The sequence below is a fragment of the Aedes albopictus genome, chromosome 1 (assembly GCF_035046485.1).
Source record: "Aedes albopictus strain Foshan chromosome 1, AalbF5, whole genome shotgun sequence".
Taxonomy (NCBI): Eukaryota; Metazoa; Arthropoda; class Insecta; order Diptera; family Culicidae; genus Aedes; species Aedes albopictus.
Genome location: NC_085136.1, coordinates 19330264 through 19354026, shown reverse-complemented (window position 1 = coordinate 19354026; position 23763 = coordinate 19330264). Strand labels below are relative to the sequence as shown.

General features: G+C 43.1%; 2 protein-coding genes across 2 annotated transcripts in view; one reads left to right on the top strand and one right to left on the bottom strand.

The window, feature by feature from the left end:
• The window catches only part of LOC109408932 (uncharacterized), a 59004-nt gene that overhangs the window by 7084 nt on the left and 28157 nt on the right, over window positions 1–23763 (top strand). The window lies entirely within an intron of this gene.
• LOC109433636 (transferrin) lies at window positions 229–2429 on the bottom strand. The gene is made up of 2 exons (XM_019710093.3): window positions 959–2429; window positions 229–896 (listed from the first exon to the last, which is right to left on the bottom strand). Exons 1-2 carry the CDS (start codon window positions 2377–2379, stop codon window positions 413–415), a joined length of 1905 nt encoding a protein of 634 aa, XP_019565638.3. The 5' UTR covers window positions 2380–2429; the 3' UTR covers window positions 229–412.

The following is a 23763-nucleotide window of genomic DNA, read 5'->3' as shown; positions in this document are numbered from 1 at the left end:
AGGTGAGTGTTGCTGGCTCATTGAGGAGTGGAGCTTTGGTGGAGCCAGTCGCCTGTATTGCGAGGTCCCGTATCATGCCAAGTGATTCTACTGTAGTTTGCTAAGAATGTCGGAAACGGATTGTTATAGTGAGTCTCGTAATATTCACAGGAACATTATTATTATTTTTCTTTAATGGAAAGAGTGATGAGAGAAGAGCTCTTCAGAGAACAATTTTTAATTCAATGATTGTTGCTAAATATTCCTATATTTATGAAGATTCATTTTTTCTTAATCCTAAAGCAATAACAAGTTCTATTATTACCTTCGAATTAGACATTTTACGCTTTAATCTGCGGAGTATCACCTGTGATCTATCAGAGTAACGAGTGCACATTAATGATCAAACATGTTTGAATAGTACGTCTACTGTTTATCGTTGCAAGCACATCAATCGCTGGTAGTTACTCGGGTCCACATCGCCGATCTTGTTGCCCGCCACGCCAAACTTGGCGGCACGATCGTGGAACAGCACGTTCTTCGCTCCCGGTTTGAACTCGCCAAACATCTCGAACACCACCTCGGTCTTGGCTCCGTGTCCGAACTTGTCCGATAGGGCCACGAATGCATGGGCAACGTTATCCTCCAACTGACCGGTGATGTCCTTCCGTACGAAGATTCCCGTCGGTAGGGTGTAGTCAACATTGCACGTCTGATAGTTTCCGATGGGTTGGAGTTCTAGGCTTGGGCAGATCAGCTTCTTGTTCGCTCCCAGTCGGGTCAGATCCTGAGCGGATACGATCTGGATCGGGGCTCCAGCTGTCGAGGTCAGCTTGTTCGGGCAGGATTTGAGCTGGCGCTTGTCGTTGAAGAAGAGAGCCGCCGAATAGGCACGCGGATCCGTCGAGTCGAATTCCCTGAAAAGATTGGAGATTTGGTTAGGGTTTGTAGTTGGTGAGAAATGATTCAAAGAACTTACAGTGGAGCCTTCAGCACTTGATCACGGCTGATATCGTTGTCGGCGACCGCAACCATCACGTCACCATCCTCGTACTTTTCGAACAGAATTGCCTTAAGATTGGTTGTAGAAGATGCCTGTTGATCTTCGCCCTTCAACACTACGACATCAGCTTCTCCACGGCGTACGGCTTCGACGCAGCTATCCTTGGCCTTCATGACGCATTCGAACGCAGGACGAACATCCCGGGAATAGGCAGCCTTCTGCATGACTTCGCACTTGTTCAACTCGATCAGGGAAGTAACGCACAGCTTGATCTTGTTCTCGAATGGACCATCGCGCTCGATCACGTCCTTGTACTGGGCTCGGTTCAAATGATCTCCCGGTTGAACTGGAACTTCGCGATCAACCAGAACATTCTTACGATCGACCCACATCTTGAGGGCTTTATCGGTGTTGGCCGAGTTCTTGGCATCCTGGTAGAATTGTTGGAGACGCTGCTGCAGCCGCTGGAATCGGGCGTTGATGTCTCCATTGCCCATGTATCCTTGCCAAGGTCGTTGAGCCCACGAGCAAGCCGGCCCAGTGATCGGACGAGTTGAGCCATCCTCACACAGATAGACGAAGTCTTCGGTACGCGCATTTGGGTTCAAGGCCGGTTGAGCCGGAGCACCTCCCACCGGCAGACCGAAGTACTTGTTCACGAAGATGACCTTAGTGAACGCCACGTCGCCATTGTTCTCCACCAGACACCGAATCGCGCCATCATATCCGGAGTACTTGTCCGGATAGTCACACACTTCCGGTCGTTCACACAGCGAACACAAGTTCGAGTAGCGTTTCTTCAGCAATCGGTTAACTTCATCGTTGGGAGAGTATTTTCCAACCAAGCACGAACTTCCGAACAGTTCGGACAGCCCCTTCAGTTCCTTCTCCAACGGAGACAACTCCGGATCGGTGGCCAACTTGAACAGTCCAGCTGCCTTCAGTTTGGTGATGGGGATCTTATACCCAACGTTCCGGCCATATCCCGTATGACAGGACTTCTTGCCCCTCAAATCAGCCAAACTGCGGAAGTTGTCACTCTTTCTCACCAGAATGATGCCCTCGTAACGGAACTCGGCCTTCGGTTCTTCCAGCGTGCGGAACTCGGTGAACACGCTAAAGTCCTGATTGGCCATATGATAGGCCACGTACATATCTTCCGGATCGACGGCCACAAAGTCCGCTTCTCGGGTGTTGACCTTCTCCAGACACTCCATGCGATCACGTCCGGCTATGCACTGCACCTGGATGGCCGCATCCGGTTTGGCCATCAGTTCCTGGCAGGCATCCATGATCTGGTGCGGAACGCAAAGTTTGAAAGTTTCCTTCTGTTGGCCATGACTTTGGCCGAACAGAAGCAGCGCGACTACTGATAACATAACTGACACCGCCGTCATGATCTCCAACGAAGATCGAAACAAGACTACCACCCGGCTCCGAAACCGGCTCCCGTTTTATACAGATAATGAGGATGCAGCTCCTGTTGCCGTTTGAAGCAATTTGGGGATTCCCAGAAATTGAAAAACATAAACGTTGTGGTTTTGTTAGCGGCTACCGGCTGAATTGGATGCACCAACACATATGTACAAGTGACCGATTATAAGGCCACGATCGGTCAGTTCACCATAGGAACATTTGCAACCCGTAATCTGTCTTATGTCAGCCGAATTGAATTTACGAGCGATATACTTCTAGGCGGACGGAGGAGCCAGAATACGATTGCATAAGATGTCGATCTACATAGGCAGTAGTAGAGCACGTATATATGTAAGGGGCTGTTCATAAACCACGTAGCTATCTCTAATCAAAAACCCTTTCCCCTCGTAGATTTTTGTCCATACAAAAAATTTGAAATTTGTATGGAGCGTAGACTTTGGCCAGACCCCTTCATTCCCCCAAAAATTCCACGTGGTTTATGAAGAGCCCCTTATCTGCTATTATCCGTACAATAGCAGTGACTAGAATCAGGTTTTGTAGGCTTTGAACAAATCTATGTTTGGATTCAACGCGATTCCTAGAACAAGAAATAACTTTCACCTTCATTTGTTGGATACGAATGCAAACACCAGTGGCAAAGTGTCGTTAATAAATCATAAAATGACTTTTTCCATTAGTCATTTAAACGCAAGATCACTGAATTCTCGAAAGTGAAAGTTGATCTATCCCGAGCAGGGAATGATAACAAACCTATAACAAATTGATAACTCATTTTGTTATTTATAACAAAATGAAATCAAAATAAGTTTTCTTTCCGAATTGTTTTTATTTAATATCAAATTGAGATATAATTTTGTTATCATTTCAAAAACTCAATGATTACAAGATTTGATTTCAAAAATCCAAATAAAAAAAAGGTTTAATATGCTTTATTAATATTAATTATATTCACAAAATATTTGTTAAATCTACCAGAGTATTTTACTTACATATTGACACAAAATTTATAATTTGCTGATTCTGGGTAATGGTCATGCTATTGATTTAAATTGGCTTAAACTTTAGTAAGTCTTTTTAGGGTGACTGGATATTATCGCCAGGTTTGTTCTCTTCGTTATGAGGGGTATTCATCGGCCAAGTTGCCTGAAACTTGGTTGTATAGCTTGGTTGGGAAAGATTTGAGGCCAACTTTGTATTCAACAGGTTTTGAAAAGCCTTCCATGACGAAGAGAACAAAACTATCCAGAATACAAAAGTTCCCAGATATTAGACCTGTGCGCCGCCGCGCCACGCCGCCGCCGCCGACACTTTTTGCCCCACGCCGACGCCGACCGTGATATCGGCGGCGCGCCATACGCCGATGTTTGTCACGCCGCCGATTTTCATTTTTCACGCCGGTGATCAGTGCACGAACAAAATTTTGTTTACATTAAGTTGAGATAAAATACTAAACTCTTTCGAAGATTTCTCTAATATTCCAATCAAAGAATTCTTCAGAAGTTCCTTCAGAGATCTCTTCAGGAGTTTCTTCAAAGATGTCTCCAGTGGTTCCTTCAGAGATTCAGGGATGCCTCTAGGAGTTTTAACATGCATTTTTTCCAGAAGATCTCTCAGGAAGATCTCGACAGGAGTACGATCAGATTTTTTTCAGGAGGTTTCAGGGATTTCTTCTAGAAACACATCCGAGATTCATCCAGAAGATTCATCAGAGGATCCAATAGAAGGTCCTTCAGAGATTAGTCAGAGAGTTTCTCCAGGGATTTCTCCGGAAATTCCTTCAGGAATACATACAGGAGTTTCTTCCAGAATTAATCCAGGAGTTTCTTCAGAGATTCCTCTAGGAGATCTCTCAGGAATTCCTCTAGAATTCCAACAACGGGTTTCTCCTGGCGTTCTGTGTTCTACAGAAATCACCCCAGGAGTTCCATCAAGGGTTCCTTATCTTTCCTGGAAATTTTTCAACAATCCCTCCTGAAATTCCTTCAGGGATTCCTTTCGGTATGCCTCATGAAAATTTTTCAGAAATTCTTTCAGAAGTTCTTTTGGGGATTTATCTAGGAGTTCCTTCAGATATTCCTACAGAAGTTCCTCCATTAATTCATGAACATTTTCAAGGATTCATGCAGTATAGTAGTTCTTTCAAGGAATGCTCCAGAAGTTCCTTCGGTGACCTCTTCAGGAGTTACTTCAGGGATCTCCTCAACAATTCCAGGAGGATTCAGGAATGCCTCCAGGTGTTCATTAGGAATTCCTTCAGAGGTTCTTTAAGCTATTTCAACAGAAGTTCGCTCAGGTATTCTTTCAGAAGTCCCTTCAGAGATTCTTTCAGGAGGATTCATAGATGCCTCCTGGAGATCCATCAAGAGTTCCGTTAGATGTTCTTTCAGGAAGAAGGTCCTAGACATTAGTCCAGGAGTTCCTGCAGGGATTCCTTTTGAAGTTCCTTTAGAAATTTTACGTTGTAATGCCTTTTCCAGTCTTGATAAATTTCAAATACAGCTATTATTATATCTTGCCCGACGTTTCGGTTACATTTGGTACCTTCCTCAGGGACTCAAACATTGCTAATTTTTCGTCCAGTGTTGTTCTGTCGAACAGCAATTAACGATTTTTGGATTCGACTGCGATAGAATTTAACTTTGAAATGGCTTATCTAGTCTTGACATTGGAAATCTAGTCTTGGCAAAATTCGAATACAGCTATTTTATTAGGTTCTTTTAGACATTCGTACAGGAGTTCTTACAGAAATAAGTCCAAGAGTTCCTTCATAGATTCCTCCAGGAGTTTCCGGGATTCATAAAGATGTTTCTTCAGAGGTTCCTCCTGAATTTCTTCCGGGATTCCTTTCGAAGTTCATTCAGAATACTTCAGGATAACCTTAGGGGATTCCTCGAGAAGTTCATTTAGGAATTCATCCACGAGTTCTTCAAGGGATCGCTCTTGGGATTCTTTCTGAGATTTTTCCAGGAGGACTCACGAATGCACCACCTACCGAGCATTCCTCTTGACTACCTCCGAGCATTCCTCCTGAAATTCCTACGGGAATTCCTCTTGGAATTTATTTGGAGATTCTTCAAAGAAATCAATCGGAAATTCCTCCTGGAATTATTTCGAAGATTCCTCTTGGAATTCCTACGGGGATTCTTCCTAGATTTCCTTCAGGGTTTCTTCCTAGACTTCCTTCATGGATTCCTTCTGAAATTCTTTCAATGATTCCCTTGATATTCCGTCGTGGATTCCTCCTGGACTGCCTTTGGGGATTCCTCCTGGATTTCCTTCGAAGATACAACTTAAACCTCCTTCTTGGAATTCTTCCGGGGATGTCTCGTACAATTTCTTCGGGGTCTCTCCTAGAGTTCCTTCAAGAAATCTTCCTGAAATTCCTTTAGAGATTTCTTCAGGAATTCCTTCGAGGATTCGTCCTAGACTTACATCATGGATTCCACCAGAATTTCTTTCAGAGTTTTCATTTGATACTCCGTCGTGGAGTTCCCCTGGAATTCCTCCAGGGTTTCCTCCTGGAATTTCTTTGATAATTTCTCTTAGAACTCCTTTGGAAATTCCTCCTGGATTTCCTCGTGGAATTCCTCCAGCAGTCCTCCTGGATTTCCTCATGGAATTCCTCCAGCAGTTCCTCCAGCAATCCTGGAATTCCTTCGATAATTTCTTCTAAAATTCATTCAGGATTCCTCCTGGAATTAATTTGGAGATTGCTTCTAAAGTTCCTTCGGGAATTTCTTCAGAAATTACTCCTGGAGTTCCTATGGGGATTCCTCTTGGAAATCCAACGAGGATTTCGGTTTGAAATCCTTCGGAGATTTCTCCTAGAATTCTTCCTTGAATTCCTTCGGATATTCCTCCTAGAATTCCTTCAGAGATTCTTCCTAGAGTTGCTTCTGGGATTCCTCCTGTAATTTCTTCAAAGTTTCCTCTTGGAATTCCTTTGGACTTCCAAATTCTTCGGAGATTCCCCATGGAATTCCTCCTAGAATTTCTTCGGGGTTTCCTTCGGTGAGTCCTCCTAGAATTCCTTCGGGGATTCCTCCTTTCTGAGTTCTCCTGGAATTTTTTCGGGGATTCATCTTGGAATTCTTTCGGTCCTCTTAGATTTTTTTTAGGAATTTCTCCCGGAATTTAATCAGAGATTCCTCTTGGGTATATTTCGTTGGTTCTCAATGATTACAAGATTTGATTTCAAAAATCCAAATAAAAAAAAGGTTTAATATGCTTTATTAATATTAATTATATTCACAAAATATTTGTTAAATCTACCAGAGTATTTTACTTACATATTGACACAAAATTTATAATTTGCTGATTCTGGGTAATGGTCATGCTATTGATTTAAATTGGCTTAAACTTTAGTAAGTCTTTTTAGGGTGACTGGATATTATCGCCAGGTTTGTTCTCTTCGTTATGAGGGGGTATTCATCGGCCAAGTTGCCTGAAACTTGGTTGTATAGCTTGGTTGGGAAAGATTTGAGGCCAACTTTGAATTCAACAGGTTTTGAAAAGCCTTCCATGACGAAGAGAACAAAACTATCCAGAATACAAAAGTTCCCAGATATCAGTTATTTCAATCTAAACATATTGCCAAATATTATTAAATTTTTAAATTCTATATTAAAGGCAGATAAAGTTAGATATGGCCAACCGAAGTAATTCACGGTCATTCTACTGTTGAAGGTCACATATTTTTGACGGACTGGGCAGAGTCCGGCGTGCAGCAGAATAACGCGTTCGTGGGGAAAATTCGGTGCAGCGGAAAATCACACGCGAAACAAGAGATTTATGCGGAATACAATAGAAAAGAACTTAATTAACTGTTTTTAGGTTACAGAGTTATCGGACACGTCTTTACGCGTTGGCTTTCGATTGGGATAATGATTTTGCTCTACACCCACCGCGTGGGTTAACTGACAGATCTCTGAGCTGTGGAGAGAATCCGAGGGGTGCGTCGATGCGGAGCTAGGTGCATTGCATCTCCACACTCCTCCTCAATGCACATAGCTTCCGGTCTCCTGCCGTAAGCCGAGTGCTTCGCAGAACTGCATGTGCTTGGTTGGACCCAACGGTTTGGTCATCACATCGGCTGTCATACTTTCCGTCGGGCAATACACGAGTTCGACGACCTTCTTGTTGCACAACTGTTGGACAAATTTCTGGCGAGTATCGATGTGCTTCGATTTCCGGCTCGCCCTTTCACACTTCACGAAGGACAAACAGCCTTGATTGTCTTCGCGAATTACCGTCGGTTGCGTTTGAGGTTGGCCGAGGTCGCTGAGAAGCTTCCGTAGCCAGACGGCCTCTTGGCAGGCCTCGCTTAAGGCCACATATTCGGCCTCCATGGACGAGAGCGTGACACTTCCTTGCTTGCGGCTCGCCCACGAAATCGCCGATCCGCCGAAGAAGAACACCATCCCTGATGTCGATTGCCGATCCGCCGGGTCACCGGCCCAGTCGGCGTCAGAGTATCCGTTCAGCTGTTGATCTGGATCACCACCTACCACGAGATAATGACCGCTTGTCTGCTTCAGATACCGCAACGTTCGCTTTGCGGCCGTCCAATCACGTTGAGTCGGACCACAAAACTTCCTACCGAGAATAGCCGCGGCGTTGGCGATATCCGGACGAGCAACCACTGCCAGATACAACAGACCTCCTACAAGACTCCGATATTGGGTGGCATCCTCAAGAGCTTCGCTGTTTTCTTCGGTTTTCAGGTAACCTGGATCCATTGGCGACCTTGCCCCTTTTGCTTCTCCCATTCCGTGACTGCTGACGAGCTTCTCGATGTAAGCTTTCAAACGAATCTTGAACGCTGCTTCCTCTCGTTTCACATCCAGTCCAAGGAAGTGGGACACTGGCCCCAACGATGTTAGGTCGAACTCCACCTTCAAGCTTTGGAACACCTTCTCGATTTCACTCTCCGAGGCTGACGCTATTAACAGGTCGTCGACGTAGACCAGCAGGTACGCTTCGCCGCCGTCGCTCCGGACGTAGAGGCAGGGATCAGCCGCCGACGCCTTGAATCCGAGCTTCGAAAGGACTTCGTTCAGCCGCCGGTTCCAGCACCTTGCGGATTGCCGAAGGCCATATATGCTTCGTTTCAACCTGCACACCAATTGCTTCGGACCTTTCTTCTCGAACCCTGGAGGCTGCCTCATATAGATTTCTTCGTCGAGGGAGCCGTGGAGGTAGGCAGCCTTCACATCGAAATGGTGGACGTAGAACTTTATGGTGGCAGCAACAGCGAGAAACGCACGCAGTGACACATGGCTTGACACTGGCGCGTACACGTCGCTGAAATCAACTCCTTCACGCTGACTGTAGCCCTGAGCTACTATCCTGGCCTTGTGCTTCACCGGTTCCCCATTCTCGTTACACTTCAGTTTGAAGACCCACTTGGATCCGACAACCTTCTTTCCTTCTGGCAGGGTTGCCGGCTCCCAAGTTCCATTGCGTTTGTGGGCTTCGAGCTCCTCCTTCATGGCGCAACGCCACTGTGGATCCTTCATGGCATCTCCGTAGTTGCTGGGTTCCTCAAATGCACAGGACGCTTTTTCGATTACACTTTCCAGTACGTAGTCCCCGAGCCGCAGCGGTTGCACACCGCGGGTGGAGCGCGTTGACCGCCGGACGACTTCCTGATCTTCACCGATTGACTCGGCATCTTCGTAGAGGTCTTCGCAATCGGACCCGTCCTTCAACGGATCCTGGTCCTTCGACGACTCGTCCTGCAATATGCATTCTCGCTCATCCTGCTTCGATGCACTTCGCCGGGGCTTGGGATTGCCTTCTTCCTTCACCGGAATCTCGACGCACGACGATCCGTTGCCCAACTCCAAGAATCGTGCATCCCTGCTGACGGTTATCAAGTCTGTCTCTCGATCCAGGAATCGGTACCCCTTGTGTTCCATGGAGTACCCGACGAACACAAGTTTGCGCGCCTTGCTGTCCATCTTCGCACGCTTCACTGCCAAACACGCGCAGGTGTGACAGATCCGGCTTTCGCCTCCACCATAGCTCGTAGGGCGTCCTTCCGATCGATCTTGACAGCAGCCGATTCTGGAGATAAGTGGCTGTCAGCACTGCTTCTCCCCAGTAGCGCTTTTCCAATCCGGCGTCGATCAGCATACAGGTGGCCATCTCGGTAATCGTCCTGTTCTTTCGCTCGGCTACGCCGTTCTGTTGAGGAGAGTAGGGTGTGGTGAACTGCGCCTTTATTCCCTCTTCACGGTAGAACTTTCGCAGCTCCTTATTGTCGAATTCTCCTCCTCCATCCGAGCGGACCACAGCGGGTTTGCGGCCTAACGTGTTCTCCACCCAACGCACATAGTCCTTCAGGTTAGCGGCCGCCTCGGATTTGTGCTTGAGCAGGTACGTCACGGTAAAGCGACTGTAGTCGTCGATAACGTGCATAACGTAGCGGTTGCCACTCGGAGTCTCGTTCTTCATGGGACCGCAGAGATCCGTGTGCACGATGTCCAGTACACGGTTGGATTTCCGCTCGACGACCTCCGGCAGCCCAATCGCGATGACCGAGCCGGCGATGCCACTGGTGTTGGCAGTTCTCCCGGTGCTGGCTGTCGATCGCCTTCGTTGCTGCACCAGCTACCCGAAGTTGGTACAATCCTCCGCAGCGAACTCCAGTTACGACCGTTTCGCCGTTCGAGTCGACGATCTTGCAATCTTCCTTGCCGAAACACACACTCATGTTCTTCTGCGCTAGCTTACTCACCGACACGAGGCTAGTCGCAAGGCCCGGCACGAATTTTACGTCACTCATGTCGATCCGAACGATATTGTCATCTTCGTCGAATCCGTAAAGCACTCCGCGTCCTTCTCCGAGTATTTGCGTCTTCTGTCCGTCGGCCATCGTAATCCAGCCGCCCGCGAACTCGGTCAGTTCCGAGAAGAACGCTCTGTCACTCGTCATATGGGCACTAGCCCCACTGTCGATGAGCCATGAACGAGAATCCCCATCGACCGTAAACGCGACGTGCTTCACATCACTGTGTGCCGTTTTGGCTTTTCGGGCTTCTTCTTTTCGGCCTTTTGGCCCACTTTCTTCTTTCTTCAGCTGCTCCTTGTACTTCCGGCAGTTCCGCCGGAGATGTCCGGGCATGTTGCAGAAGTGGCACTTGCGCATTTCCTTTTTCACTTCCGAGCGCATTGCCTTTTCCTGCTTCGAACCACTCGCGCCCGCATCACGTTCCAAACGGCGACCGTATTCATCCGACAGTTTCGTCTTCACCACTTCCACGGTGATTTCATCATCCGGACGACTGTCTAACGCGGACACCAAACTGTCGAACGATCGCGGGAGGCTCCGCAGGAGCATGCACACTTTGGTATCTTTATCGAGGGTCGTCCCCGCGGCCTCCAATCCGTCGAACAAATTGTCCACTTCGAGCAGGTGTTGCTCGAGATTTCCGCCCTCACTCAAGTTAATCGCGCACAGTTTCTTGAGGAGCGAAACGCGTACCGATCGCGACGTTTTCTTGTGATAGCTACGGAGCGCGACGAAAGCATCCCGGGCGTGCACGCACTTTTTAACGAGAGGCAGCTGGCTGTCCTCTAGGAGCAGCACAATCGTGGCCTTCGCTTTACGGTCATCGTTCACCCAATCGTCATCGCGGTCGTCTTCGTCCGGCAAATTCTTGGTCACAACACCCCACAAGTTTTCGCGGCACAACAACATTTCGAGTCGGATTTTCCATGTCTGCCAGTTTGTTCCGGAAAGCTTCGGAACGGCGAACCTGGCATCAGACATTTTGGCAACACTCGCGGGTCACTTTTCCGATCAGTGAGAACGTCAACAAAAAACACTCCGAGGTTAGGTTGCCCGGGTGGTTCACTTTTCTTCGAGCAAAATGTGCTCGGCTGTACACTAGGGAACGATTGAAAAACGAATCACTACTTTCCCTCTTCAAGTGGCGCTGAGGCTCTCGCTCGGAACACTTCTTTTTCTGTTCTTCTCTTCTTCCTTCCTCCTCCTGGAGGAGTAGTCACTCGCACTTTTCTCTTCAGTTTCTACCTTCCTTTTTCGTCGCCCTCACCCCGGGGCGGAACTCCACGGAACTTTTCCGACGGGAAGTATGCACTCGCGAACCGACTTTTTCCGCCACTGCTTCTGGGCCCATAACCTGACGGACTGGGCAGAGTCCGGCGTGCAGCAGAATAACGCGTTCGTGGGGAAAATTCGGTGCAGCGGAAAATCACACGCGAAACAAGAGATTTATGCGGAATACAATAGAAAAGAACTTTATTAACTGTTTTTAGGTTACAGAGTTATCGGACACGTCTTTACGCGTTGGCTTTCGATTGGGATAATGATTTTGCTCTACACCCACCGCGTGGGTTAACTGACAGATCTCTGAGCTGTGGAGAGAATCCGAGGGGTGCGTCGATGCGGAGCTAGGTGCATTGCATCTCCACAATTTTACCTTTATAAAGTATTCTCGCGCGAAAAAGGATTCATTGTAGTTCCGTATCAAAATGATGAATCTCGTGATGTTTGAAGTTTTGAAAATAACACAGATATTTAATTCAATTCAATTCAATTTTATTAAAGATTATTCAATTATAGGGTGTACAGAAGCACTGCACTTTTTGTACTCTAATGAACGTAATGTTCCTCTAAAGAGACAAAAAGCACTGTGAGGGATGTTGTTGTGGTGTTACAATGACTGTTTAAATAGTAGTAAGCTATAGCTTTTCCTTCCTAAAGATTCATCATACATCAAAATGATGAATGCCATTTCACTTATTGTTATGCCAAACGGCCATTTTACCAATCGACTATTATGCCAGATTATGCCATTTGACCATTATGCCAAAAGACTATGCCAAACGACATTATGCCATGCCCGATAGAATTATTGTAGTAAAATATTTTTCCTATCGGATGCCTTATTTTTTCACTGTCATCATTTTCCCCGGGTAACGAGGGAAAAAGCTGAGAAGCCGAATGCGACTCAATTCGTTGCCCGATATCATTCAATATGAGTCCCGATGCCAGTGGCTCTGGGATGTTGTGAACATCTCCCACATTTGTTTTGCTGCAGTGCATATAATCATAAGGAAAAGCTGAAATATAATTAGGGTAGAAGCTTCAGTTTTGGCCAGTCCGGAGTTTTGGCCATAGTGCGGTATTGAGCCTGTTGCGATCGAAATCGGCGTAAATTTATTTTTTACTAGTAGATCCTAATACAATATGATGATTACAGCTGTGAAAACCACACATTTTGATTAAAAACTGGAAGAAAAAAATATATTTCCTTAAAAAATCTGCTCCCATATATCTATTTTGGCCAGGGTGCTTCTAATTTGGGCACTCCCATAAGAAATGCACGTGATTGGCCAAAATAGAAACCAAACTTAAGAATATGGCCAAAACTGCGGCAGAGCTTCTATTTTGACCAGTGCCACTTTTAATACAAAAATCAAGTATTAGCATGATTTCTGCATTTTTCCTTCAAAATATAGATTGAAACCTTTCTTTTGACGCATTGGTTTTTTTTCATAGGATTATTGGTTATTTTTATAAAAATGATTTCCCTTAGACTGGCCAAAACCGGTGCCCGCACCCTATCTACAGTGTATCAAACAATTGTCCGTACAGCAATTTTTTGGCCAAAATATTTTTTCATTCAAATGTTCATAACTTTTTTATTCGTTAATCAAAAACGCTGAAATTTTTACCAATCATGAATCATATATTCAAACTCCATTGGTAAAATTTTGAGCGAGATCGAATAAGTTTTCTGAAAGTTGTAGAACTTTTAGAAAAACTTATAAGATTTTTGAACACATTTTTAAAACATTATATCTCAGTATGTACTCGATGATTTTTTTTTCAATTTTTTGTGTGTTACAGCTGATATCTAAGGCTTTCATATGCAGCTACTTTCGAGGATTTATATTCACTACTAAAAATATGAAAAATGTGCTTATGTAGTTGACGATGTTTAAAAATTTACCATATTTTGCACACATAATCTGCCAAACGTTTTCCACCAATAAAAGTGCATTAACGACAGACTTGTTAGAATCCCAAAATGGCCGCCACAATGGCCGACTTTGGCACCTACTCACGATTTCGAGGGCACAAATCTCTTCGTAAACAAAACCAGTGCACCTGAGCTTTTGATTTTAAGCTAATTACAAGTGAGCAAGACCAGAATAATTAAATACATTGTTGTTTGAAGCTTGCTTCTTGACATTTGTGCATCTGAAGTTTCGATGCAATGTTGAAGCGGGATTTCATGACGTTTGTCCTTAACTGAACGAAAAATACATAGGACCTACTCTTCACATGTAGTTTAGTAGGTCCTGTATAAAAATATTACATTAAGAGAATTTAAAAACGTTGAAAACATTTGGCACTTTTATTGATCAAAATATGATAAATTTCCTAATGACACTCTGTACATATAAAGATTTTTCATATTTTTTGTAGTGAATATAAAACCTCAAACGAAGCTGCATATGAAAGCCTTAGGTATAAGCTGTATCACAGAAAAAAATGAAAAAGTTTCATCGAGTACATATTGAGATATAATGTTTTAAAAAAGCGTACAAAAATTTTATAAGTTTTACTAAAAGTTGTAGAACTTTCAGAAAACTTATTCGATCTCGCTCAAAATTTTACCAATGGAGCTTTGATATATGGTGCATGATTGATCAAAATTTCAGCGTATTTGATTGATATATAAAAAAGTTATGATCAATTGAATGCAAAATTATTTTGACCAAAAAATTGCTGTACGGACAATTGTTTGATACACTGTATACAAAAATATTAACCCTCGAGCGATCGCGCTGTTGTATTTTGTACAACACGTTGAAAAAATCTTGCTTTTTGTACTCAGCATTAGCGTGGTGCTGACCCAGGTAGTCAACCGCGCGAGTTACGGAAGTTGTCCTTTGACTCCAAATTTACTTTTCTTTGTCACTTCAATGTCTATCATTAATCTTTTAGTTGAATCATGGTATAGTTATGCTGCATATCTGCATGCTGGATATCATATCCGATTTCCATACAATTTTTCTTCGTTTAGGCTCCAAGTTAGAAATGACTGTTGATGAAATGTTAATGTTACAATCGATAATACTACGCCATTAATAGGTGCCATATTCTGATGATATCGTATCAAACAAAACAAGTTTTCAATCACGAGATTCTTCTAAATTTAAAATAATATCTCATTTAAATTTTTACTTATTCATGTAAATTAATGCCTAATAAAATATCAAAATGAATACTAAATTTGTTATTAATTTTTAGTTATTACCCTTTAGATTTGATAACTCCCTGAGAACTGCGTATGATATCAAGTCGTAAAATGTAGATAACAAAATGAGATATCAATTTGTTATCAATGAGAACTCATTCTGATTTCAATTAGATATTCCAGTACATTATTTTGCTATCATTTTTGTTATGTTAACACTTAAGTCATACAAAATGAAAACTCACTTTGTTATCAAAATTCGTGATATCTAAATAACTCAATTTGTATTCAATTAGTTCTCATTCCCTGCTCGGGTACATGAACCTGTTACATGAATCCAGAATCATCATCTTAGCAACGGATGAATAACTTCGTAAATAATATTATAATAAATTGAATCTATTTCTGAAAAACAATGAACGAGTAATGAAAAAGGGGGCCAATACTATCCCTAATGATCGCCTAGGTATTAGGTACGTTCTAAAGGGAAATCACCAACTTCGTCAGCGCGCGCCTTCAATTGATATTATATTTATGCAGAGATCAGGGGGTGTGTGACCGATGGCGGTGTTTCTTTTGCATTAATGTGGGTGTCCATAAACAATATCACAGCTTAAGAGAGAGAGGTGGGCTTAGCAAAGTATGATAATCCATACAAAAGCATGTAACATTATGGTGAGGGGAATGGTGGGTTAAAAATTGGCACATTTTGCGTAACGTTATTTGTGGACGTTCCCATCATTTGCATTTGTTAGAAGAAGGCTCGCTTTGATGAATTTATATTTATGCGCAAACCAAATGCGTTACATGCAAAGCCAGACTGAAAGACGCAACGAGCACGTACTTTCGATGGGGATTCCCATTATGGAATGCTGGATATCTTATTCTTATTTTCTACGTCCCATGTGGAATAAAGCTTTCTTCTTAAGTTCTACAATAATGTTCAATAAGCAGTCTGCACGTGAGCAGCAAAATAAAGAAGAAACCTAAACTTGTGAAAAAAAAAACCTCTCAGTTAAGGACAGACTTGATAAAATCCCAAAATGACCGACTTTAGGACCTACTCACGATTTCGAGGGAACAAATCTCTCCATAAACGCAACCAGCGGACCTGATCTTCCTATTTTAAGCTTATTACAAGTGAGCAAGAACGGAATAATGAAACTCACTGTTGTTTGAAGCTTGCTTCTTGAGATTTGTGCGTCTGAAGTTCTGATGCACTGTTGGAGCGGGATTTCAAGACGTTTGTCCTTAATGGCTTTGAAAGTTGTATTAGAACGCTAAAGCTGAGAAGCAAGCTCTATTACAATTGGGATGTTAAACTACAGGGAAGGAACAAAGAAAACCAAATCAAATTGATTTATTGCATTTGACGGCGAAGGATTTCCCCACTTTATTAACGGGATGATCGGTAGAGTTAAATTGCAGATTATATTAGGGAATCCCATGGCTCATTTCATTGGAACTCTCGATGTCATAATCAGGAAACTTTCGGGGAAACGATGTAAGGTGGACAAATAAAACATTAGGCTAATTTTTAAACTAACCAATGAAAAGAAATAGTTTTTTTTGTAATTTAGTATCATTATTTCTATTTTATACTACTCATTTCAGTATCATAACGACCTGCTTTTCCGTACCGGTTCATAATGCAACTGAAATGAGTTGCATAAAACAGTTGGATGGAGACAAACCAGCCTTGGGCTGAAAGTCTCGATAATAAAGACATAAAAAAAAATAGTTGGATAAAGTTCATTATGCAACTCATTAGAGTTGCATTATGAACATTATGCAACTCAAATGAGCTGTGTAATGAAAAAATCATTGCATAATAGTAGGTAGTTTACGCAACAAGGTGCAGAATGAAGATTTTTACAGCACGAGTTGTACATTTATCCAACGAGGCTTGCCGAGTTGGAGAATTACGGCGAGTGCTGTAAAAATCGAGTTCTGCACCGAGGTGCGTACAACGTTTTTTTGCAATTTCATAAATTAGGTACTACTTAAGGATAGTTTTTAACAAAACTTTCCCATCAAACTGCACACTGATGTTCATAACCATGTTTAGGGAAGCCTGATCATAGCAGGTTATACTGTGCAGTTGTCACAATTTTTCAAACCTGCATCCAGAAAGCAACAAGAAGTTGACCAAAACTGAAAAGCACTGCTAATTTGGTGTGGGAAAGTAGGCCTTTTCCTGACAAATTTGCGTGAGGTAAAACAGCCTGTTACGATGAGAAATTGCAAAAAACTTGATATGCAACTCGTTGCAAAAATCAACTTTTTGCAACTCGTTACATAAATGACTATTACTTGACAGAGCATTGTGATGTTGTTCGAAAACGTTTAATTTGAAGATACATATGACGAAGCCACATCTCGAATTTTCAACAATACAAATTTGGGGAATTGAATGACGATTCGCGCTGAAAAGTTTATCGATTGGTCACCCCCAGCGCATAACCAATAGCCTGGTACACGGTTTATATGGAAAAATACAAAAAATGGAAAAACTCAAGCTCCTGTATACTTTTTGAGTTCCACTTTGGTCCCATATCAACTGTGCAAAATTTCAGATCGATCGGAAAAACTATATTTTTGCGCCCGCCATTCTTAGTTTTTCATACGATTTACTATGGGGAAATTTTACTCCTGCAAAGAAAAATCGCTAGAAGTCACCCCTAGATCCCTAAAAATAAGTCGATGAATGATTTCTGTAGAAAACTTCACTAGGAATCACTAGTAAGTGGAAATAAAACACTTGCGTTCTGGTCAAAGTCTAAACAAGGAATGAAAATTTATTTCTACTGTTTACTATACAAAACAATGGTTGCTAAGCTTGTAGCTGAAATACTTAACTACTTGGATCGCAGGTTACTCATCCAACACTCCTCCTTAACCGACGATCCCGGTCAACTTCATAAATTGGGAATGCTTCTGCCTCGCCAAAGCCTTCGTAAATCCATCAGCCGGGTGTTCATCTGTTGGAATGTAATGGAGCTTGATGTCACCTTTTCCCACAACGTCCTTCACAAATTGATACCGGATAGATACATGCTTTGTCCGGGGATTACAACCATCGTTTCGGGTCATACATATTGCGGATTGATTATCACAAAATATTGGTATTGCTTGCTTCCCATCAATCTGTTCAATCAGTTGCTGCCACCATAATGCTTCTTGAGTTGTTCGAGATAATGCGATAAACTCCGCGTCACATGATGATAACGCCACACTCGGTTGCCGCTTAACACTCCACGAAACGGCTCCTCCCATCTTTCTGAAGACATATTCAGTTGTTGATTTGCGCGTATCAGGATCTCCTCCCCAATCCGCATCTGTATAGCCAGTCAGTTGAGAATTACCTCCTCTCGTGTACATTAGTTTCGCGTCCAAAGTGCCACGCAAGTAGCGCATAATGCGCTTCACGGCTTCCCAATGCTGCCTTCCTGGATTAATTGAGAATTGACTCACCAAATTAACAGCGAAGGCGATGTCCGGTCTTGTTGCCTGGGCTGCATACAACAACGAACCAACTGCTTCTTTGAATGGAACATTCTTCATCTCAGCCATTTCCTCTGGTGTCTTGGGACCCCTGGACTTATCAAGCTTCACATTCGAGTCCATTGGAGTTGCAACAGGTTTCGAGTTCTCCATGTTGAACCTCTTCAGAACATCCTTGATATACGCTTGCTGGTCGAGAAACAATTTACCATTCGTACGATCATGCGTTATTTGTAGTCCAAGACAAAATTTCGCTTCTCCGATATTTTTCATCTTGAATCTTGAATTCAAATAACATTTCAATTTCTTTTTGAGTTCTTCATCCTTTGTGAACACCAGAAAATCGTCAACATAGATCGTCACAAACAGCATTTTTCCATCTTCCTTGAGGATGAAATACAGGCAAGGATCCAATTTGGAACGGGTTAGTCCGAAAGCCTTGAGCGCTTCATCCAGCTGGGTGTTCCATACCCTGCTTGATTGCTTCAATCCGTACAAAGCTTTTTGCAATTTGCACACCTTGGTCGGATCGACGACGTAGCCTTCAGGTTGTTCCATGTATATTTCTTCATCCTTGAGCTTCCCTTGTAGAAATGCTGTGACTGCATCAAGCTGTTCGATGTCCAAATCGTGCTGTACTGCCAATGCCATCAGAAAACGTACGGTCGAATATCGCACTACCGGAGAATAAACTTCATTATAGTCGATGCCGGCCCGCTGGGAACATCCTTTTATAACAAGCCGCGCCCGAGGGGGTCGACAGTAATGAATTTGCTTCAGTTACCGTGCGATAAGCCGTAATTTTGTTTGATTTTCTGAATTATTCATAACTGTTTCCATTATACTGAACATCGGTTCGATTTTATCGGATTTTTCTCATTTTCTGCCATTTTCCAAGATAAAATCGATTTTATGCTATTTATTTTCAGCAAAATGGTAAAAATGGAACATATCTGAAAAATCGAATAAAATGAAAAAAATCGTTTGAAAATCGTCGAAAATCGGCGCTGAAAACGGCTAACATCTCTTAAAATGTTACGACGTCACGACGCCACGTCGAAAATTTTGACAACCCTTCCCGGTAAACAATCAGCAGCGTCGACCGAGGCGTCGGCCATCAGCTGGTCGCTCAGCAGTTGGAATTGCTGGAATTAGCGAATGGTACAACGAATAACCTCAGAAATATGGGAAATGCATGCTATTGAGAAGATATATTTGCTACATAATGGCATACTGAGGATTAAAACAATGCGTAGACTATGTAAACAACAGCCATATCCGTGATCAGCTGTTGTTTATAAACAAGTTCCATCCGGAAGAACAGAGCGAACAAAACAAAAACGAGAAAATTTGACATTTTTGTTCAGGGATGTGCATCGATTTTGTTCGATTTTATGTGGATGAGCCAACATTATAATCGATTTTATCGGATATTTCGGATATGGTTGATTTTGATCGATTTTCTGTTAATTTCTTCAGTTTTGTTGAAATTATGAAAAAAATATGTGATTCCTTGTAGGTTTTGGCCAAAAATCTAGGATATCGGGAAGAGTCGTCCCCCTCGGCCGCGCCTTGTATTGTTCCGTTTCACCATCAGCACCACGCTTGATCTTGTAAACCCATTTATTGCGGATAGCCTTCCTTCCAGGTGGTAATTCCGTCAGAACCCAAGTGCCATTCTCGTCCTGCGCCGAGGGGGACGACTCTTCCCGATATCCTAGATTTTTGGCCAAAACCTACAAGGAATCACATATTTTTTTCATAATTTCAACAAAACTGAAGAAATTAACAGAAAATCGATCAAAATCAACCATATCCGAAATATCCGATAAAATCGATTATAATGTTGGCTCATCCACATAAAATCGAACAAAATCGATGCACATCCCTGAACAAAAATGTCAAATTTTCTCGTTTTTGTTTTGTTCGCTCTGTTCTTCCGGATGGAACTTGTTTATAAACAACAGCTGATCACGGATATGGCTGTTGTTTACATAGTCTACGCATTGTTTTAATCCTCAGTATGCCATTATGTAGCAAATATATCTTCTCAATAGCATGCATTTCCCATATTTCTGAGGTTATTCGTTGTACCATTCGCTAATTCCAGCAATTCCAACTGCTGAGCGACCAGCTGATGGCCGACGCCTCGGTCGACGCTGCTGATTGTTTACCGGGAAGGGTTGTCAAAATTTTCGACGTGGCGTCGTGACGTCGTAACATTTTAAGAGATGTTAGCCGTTTTCAGCGCCGATTTTCGACGATTTTCAAACGATTTTTTTCATTTTATTCGATTTTTCAGATATGTTCCATTTTTACCATTTTGCTGAAAATAAATAGCATAAAATCGATTTTATCTTGGAAAATGGCAGAAAATGAGAAAAATCCGATAAAATCGAACCGATGTTCAGTATAATGGAAACAGTTATGAATAATTCAGAAAATCAAACAAAATTACGGCTTATCGCACGGTAACTGAAGCAAATTCATTACTGTCGACCCCCTCGTCCTGCGCTCGAAGTTCACGTTGCATCGCCTCAATCCAGAGCTGGCGGTCCGGCCGATTCAAGGCCTCAGTGTAACTCTTTGGATCGCCTTCATCAACAGTTTCCTCGTCAACATCGTCGTGGTCAAACTGTTCGGGGAAATACGGTACAGCAGTTGAACTAAAGCAAACAAAATCAGAATACTTGCCAGGGAATAGGCGCTCCCGACCGCTGCGCCTCGACTCTTGCTGCTCTTCAGCTGGTCTTGTAAGTTGCGGTGGGAGCGCTACAGCAGGCACTACGTTGTTCGTGGGACAATCTGCAATCTCTTGGATATTGGCTTGATCCGAAGTGTCTTCGTTGGGTCGTGCATTTTCTCTCTCCGAAGCTCCCGATGAACTACCGGACTGTACGTTTTCATTTTTGATTACATACCAATTGATGAGTTCCATGAATTCTACAATGTTTGGTTGCTTCTTCAACAAATTCGCCGGTCGTCCTTCATCCAAGATCACGACATCTCTACTAATGATTACGTCTCCAGAATCAGGATTGAAAATGCGATACCCTTTTGAATTGTCTGCATAGCCGACGAAAACACCTTCGTTAGACTTGACGTCGAATTTTCGTCTCTTCTGCTTCGGAACATGGAACATCGCTCGAGAACCAAACACCTTCAAATGCTGCAGATTGAGTTTTCGTTTGGACCATGCTTCCTCCGGCGCAGGGATGGCAAAAATACTTTTTTCTCTTTTCCGTTCATCGATACCGACAGTAAAATAAAAATAAAACAACGGCAGCACCAATGTCATCAGACGCCGCGCCGACGGCAGTCAAGCAGACGCTTGATGGTTTTCGCATCCCCACGAAAACATTTATAAGCAGTCATGCTGAGGCGGGTGATTGCGAAAAATGTCAAATATTTTCAACTGCTAATAACTCACTTGTTTTAATAAATAATTTAAATCGATTTGCACAAATAGCTAGAGCACACTCCTAGCTTTGTGATGCATGTAAAGAAGTTTGTCTGGAAGCGGTTTGAAACGCAGAAAAATGCGAAAACGGGAGAGACAGACATTTTTGTCGTCGTTGTGCTCGAGTACTGGCGCTCTCGCGCTTGGATACCGTTTCGAGGAAGAAGGCTGCAGGAAAAAAAAATTTTATGACATTTATTTTTCGAACAGTTTGAATTTGGCTGGGCCGATGATGTTCGTGTGGAAAAATGTCAAATGTACAGCCGGTAATCGTTTTTTTCAGTACATTTCCCGGATAAAAACTAACCATAGAGTGTATGGTGAAAACCATTCCTGCACCATACAGTGTACCAGCTACAATAAAGTGTATTGTAATGATATGGTTTGCTATACTATAAATTTACATTGGATTGATATGTAACAATATATTATACTGTTTTTCTTACGTTTGAACCATTCACTTTTCCGAAACATTATTTTTCCGTGAATTTTTAATTATTTCTGGTGTTCGATTTGAATAGGTCGTATGTTTGCTGTGATTCCTATATGCAGATTCGACCTATTCAAATCGAACACCAGATTTATTCAGTTTAAGATTTTTTCCGTGCTTTGTTTTGTTGATGTTTGTCACTTTTTTGATGCAAAGGAAAGGAAAGAGAAAAAAGTGAATAGGTTGAAACATCAATTTAAAGTCAATAACATGTTTAAATCAGTGGTAAACCAGATGTCCTAAGAACTGCAGGTCCAAGCAGGGGTCCAAGAGATATGGCAGGCTAGGTGTGTAGATTTTTTTTTTATCTCTTTAGACGATGCCCACCAATGCGTGAGTAAACCCAAATTGGCAACCGCCTTCATATCGCACGTACCCCACCAAGCGTTGCCAAATCGGTTTTAAAATGACAACCTACCTTACCGGTGAACAGGGGATTCATATATTTAGCAACCAGACCCAACCGTTGCTATCGCGGTTGATATCACTTTCTTCATGATTTCAATCTGACTAACATACAAAACAAGACAGTTTTCTACAAGTAAAATATAATAAAGTGATTATCTTTGATAATTTTTGAAACAGTGCCCCGAGTGGAATAAAAAATAGGTGACTTTCAATTAATAAAAGCGTCAGCTAATTTACTGCCTGCATGGCTCCAATCAACACTCGTTCGTGAGATTCTTCCACCAATTTCTTCAGGGTATCTTTTAGGAGTTCATTCTTGGACTACAATGGGAGTTCTTTCAGAGAATTCTTCAGGAGTTCCCTCTGAAATTTCCTAGTCATTTCACGAGGAAAGCTTTATCCGTCCGTTTATATCCGTCCGTCAGAATTTCTATCTGGGGTTCCACCTGAAGATTTTTCAAGGATTTTTCTAGAAATTTCGTCAGGAATACCTTCGGAGTATCTTCTAGTATTTATTTTTCGGAAAATCCTCAAAGAATTCGTTGGAAGAATCCTCCAGGAATTTCCCCGAGGAGTCTTCTAGGAATCTAGCAGAACTCCTGGAATTCCCTCAGAGATTCCTCCGAGAATGTCCTCGGGGATTCATTCAGGAGTTTCTTCCGGGATTCCTACCGAGATTTCTCCGGGAATTTCTGCCGTGATTCCTCCGGTAATTCTTTCCGAGATTCCTCGGGAATTCCTTCCGAGATTCCCCGGTTATTCCTTCCGAGATTCCCCGGGAATTCCTTCCGAGATTCCCCGGGAATTCCTTCCGAGATTCCCCGAGAATTCCTTCCGAGATTCCCCGGGAATTCCTTCCGAGATTCCCCGGGAATTCCTTTCGAGATTCCCCGGGAATTCCTTCCGAGATTCCCCGGGAATTCCTTCCCAGATTCCCCGGGAATTCCTTCCGAGATTCCCCGGGAATTCCTTCCGAGATTCCCCGGGAATTCCTTCCGAGATTCCCCGGGAATTCCTTCCGAGATTCCCCGGGAATTCCTTCCGAGATTCCCCGGGAATTCCTTCCGAGATTCCCCGGGAATTCCTTCCGAGATTCCCCGGGAATTCCTTCCGAGATTCCCTGGGAATTCCTTCCGAGATTCCCCGGGAATTCCTTCCGAGATTCCCCGAGAATTCCTTCCGAGATTCGCCGGGAATTCCTTCCGAGATTCCCCGGGAATTCCTTCCGAGGTTCCCCGGGAAT

What these genes read in the sequence shown, in the direction of transcription:
- LOC109433636 (XM_019710093.3), bottom strand. Translation starts at nt 2,379, where the DNA reads ATGACGGCGGTGTCAGTTATGTTATCAGTAGTCGCGCTGCTTCTGTTC. An exon ending in CAAGTGCTGAAGGCTCCACT is followed by an intron (nt 897 to 958) that starts GTAAGTTCTTTG and finishes CAATCTTTTCAG; the next exon opens with GGAATTCGACTCGACGGATC.